The sequence below is a fragment of the Helianthus annuus genome, chromosome 5 (genome assembly GCF_002127325.2).
Source record: "Helianthus annuus cultivar XRQ/B chromosome 5, HanXRQr2.0-SUNRISE, whole genome shotgun sequence".
NCBI classification, from domain to species: Eukaryota; Viridiplantae; Streptophyta; class Magnoliopsida; order Asterales; family Asteraceae; genus Helianthus; species Helianthus annuus.
Genome location: NC_035437.2, coordinates 2,127,422 through 2,130,600, shown reverse-complemented (window position 1 = coordinate 2,130,600; position 3,179 = coordinate 2,127,422). Strand labels below are relative to the sequence as shown.

Below are 3,179 nucleotides of genomic sequence, written 5' to 3'. Positions count from 1 at the left end.
ATAAGCTCAATTACCCGTCATGTGATTCGATGCTCCGTTGTCGAGATACCAAGTGTCTTTCTCCATTAGCTCAGTCTCAAAACGCTTTGGATTCACCCATTCTTCATTTAAAAAAACCGTCTCTTGATCACATCTCATCATGAACAATGATGGATCAAAGTCATCGGATTTAGATAAGTTAGCTTCCTCTTGTTTCTTCATACGATCTAGACATCCTGACGCGAAGTGACCAAATTTATCACAACGGTAACACTGAATCTGTGATCTATCTTTCCTTCCCATTTGACGATCATTGGTTCTTATTTGACCCGTTTGTTTTGACCCACGATCTTGACCATCTCGGCTTTGACTTCCATCTTGGTCCTCATCATCCCGGTCTTGACGTCTACCTCGGTAACTTGAACCGCCTCGCCCACGCCCTCGCGTATTTTCATAGGATTTGGATTTCGAGGATGACTCACCATTGGCAAACATTAGATTACCTTGATTTTCTGCTAAAGACTCGATACCCTTAATCCTGTCTTCAAATGTCTTAAGTCTGCTGACCGCTTCCTGAAACGTCATGGCCTTCAAATCTGCGAATTCTTCATTGAAGCTACAATTGGAACATACTTCCCTGGAATGGAACCTAACAATTTTCTGATAAGCTTTTTGTTTTCATAGGTGGTTCCTAAACTGGCTGCCTTAGTAACCAACTGACTTATTCTGCCCACGAAAGAATCAACTGTCTGATTTTCCAGTTGCTCAAGCTTTGCCTCTTGAACCCGTTCAACCCCAACATACCGTGTCTTCAACGCTTCCCAAATTTCCTTTGCAGTCTGAAACTGAGCTACTTGAAACACGAGCTCTTCGGGTATTGCTTGAAGTAGAAGTGCAACCGCCATGTCATCCTTTTTGGCTTCTACCTCTTCTTCAACTGGTTCTAAAGCTTTTTGTATTCCATAAACCTTGAATATCGCTTTGATACGAATGAACCAGATGTTGTAATTAGTTTCTGTTAATATTGGACATTGTAAAGTTGTGGTACTTTGATCCTTAACCACAACCGGTGGTGGTCTGTTCCTGCCCGTCATTGATTTCTGAACAACTTTTCAGAACCGAACTGTCTACACGAAAGACTAATCACGAATCCCTCTCGCAAACCTCGGTCAAAAACCCAACTCGTTTAACTGAATAAAAAATACCTGAATTGAACCCGCTTGTCCAACCCAAATTTACAATCGACGTTTAAAAGTTAAACCAACTTGTTGAACGGAAAGAAATAAATAAACCAACTTGTTTATTTTTTCTAAACGTTGTTTCAAAAGGAACCACAATAAATTGTTTGACCTTTTTTTTCTGTTCTTTTGTTTTTTGTTTTTGTTTTTTGATCGTAGCTAAAAAAAAGAGTAAATTACAAGTTTTGTCCTTTATGTTTGTCCCAAATTTCTGGCGCTGTCCTTTACCTTTAAAATTGATGAGTTTTGTCCTTAGTGTTTCAAAATCCTGCACGTTATGTCCTTTAGGGCAAACCCAGTTAATTTTTTTTTGTTAAAACTGGTCACGTGCAAGGCATGTGAGGGTGCATTTGTCTTTTCACCATTATAGGGACTATTGTGCAAAATATTTAATATTTAGAGACCGTAAAAAACAAAAGAAATATTTAGTATCCTCTCTCTCTCTCTCTTCCAGCGGTTCTCTCTCCTCTATCCCGTTCTTCTCTCACTCTCTCTTCTCACAGATCACACATGGTATACATTGAAAGTCAACCGCAATGCCACCGACGACGACCTCAAGAAAGCCTACCGTCGTCTCGCCATGATCTGGCACCACGACAAAAACCCCAACACCAACAAATCCGACGCAGAGTCCAAATTCAAACAGATCTCCGAAGCTTACGACGTCCTCAGCGACCCTCAGAAGCGTCAGATCTACGATCTCTACGGCGAAGAGGCTCTCAAGGCCGGCCGCCGCTTCAACAATCACCAGAACCCTAACCCTAACCCTAATTTCCGGTTTAACCCTAGAAATGCCGAGGACATATATACTGAGTTCTTTGGAGGATCTGATGCTGGATTTAGGAATGGGGAGAGTTCGTCGGTGAAGAAGGCTCCGGCTGTGGAGAATGTGTTGGGTTGTAGCTTGCTTGATCTTTATAAGGGTGCTAAGAAGAAGATGAAGATCTCCAAGACGGTCCTTGATTTTTTCGAGTATGTTTTTCCAACTTTTCTGTTATTGTTTATTGTGGTTTAGTGGTGATGTCAGATTTGTTTTTTGGGGGTTTTTGAATCATGATTTTGGGTGGTTTGCAGGTTCTTGGGGTTAGGGTTCCAGTGGGGGTGGTGGGTTTAATGGTGTTTGTTGCTGGTTATGCGAGATGGTGGTGGTGGTGTGAGGTGGCGGTGAGAGAGAGAGAGAGGGGGGGAGATAAGAGAGAGAAAGTGGGAATTTAGAGAGAGAGAAGGCAGAGTTTTGTTCCTATAATGGTGAAATTACAAAAATACCTTCATGTGCAAGGCACATGACCAGTTTTAACAAAAAAAATTAACTGGATTTGCCCTAAAGGTCATAACGTGCAGGATTTTGAAACATTAAGGACAAAACTCATCAATTATAAAGGTAAAGGACAGCGCCTGAAACTTGGGACAAACATAAAGGACAAAACTTGTAATTTACTAAAAAAAAACCTTTTGTATACTTTTGAGTTTCGTTCTTTTACTCAAAAACAAACAAATTACTTTTACTTAATTGCAGCGAAGAAGCAAGACACCCTTTGCTTTAATTAAATCGCCGCCCAAATAAATGAATCCCTTTCCGAATAAGGCCTCCTCGCAATTTTTAGGTTCTCAAACGATTTCCAACTTGAAACCTGGCAACAACCGAACACTGTTGTGCAATCCTGATCCGAGCAGAACGTGTCTGGTCCCGCTTCCTTACGAACAACCTACTCGTTGTCGGCTACCGTAACAGTACAACGCCACTGCTCTGACGAACCAGTACCGCCGATCTTGACAACCCTGATAGCCGACCCGTTACATCCCTTAGCCGCCAATTAAGATTCCGAGTACCCGTTTAATATCTCGACGATTGAACTTGGCTCTGATACCAATTCAAGTCCCAATCGACAATCAAACCCAATAGAAAAGATGAAGAAGAGAATATAGATTGAGTTACTCTCAATCTTATTAATTAGAAAATAA

The 3,179-nt window shown here is 41.2% G+C and overlaps 1 protein-coding gene across 1 annotated transcript; it reads left to right on the top strand.

The window, feature by feature from the left end:
• The first annotated feature begins 882 nt into the window (after window positions 1–882).
• Window positions 883–2,232, top strand: LOC110876065 (dnaJ homolog subfamily B member 6-like). Its single transcript, XM_022124243.1, has 2 exons — window positions 883–934; window positions 1,721–2,232. The coding sequence occupies exons 1-2, from the start codon at window positions 883–885 to the stop codon at window positions 2,230–2,232; spliced, it is 564 nt and encodes a 187-aa protein (XP_021979935.1).
• The last annotated feature ends 947 nt before the right edge of the window (window positions 2,233–3,179 follow it).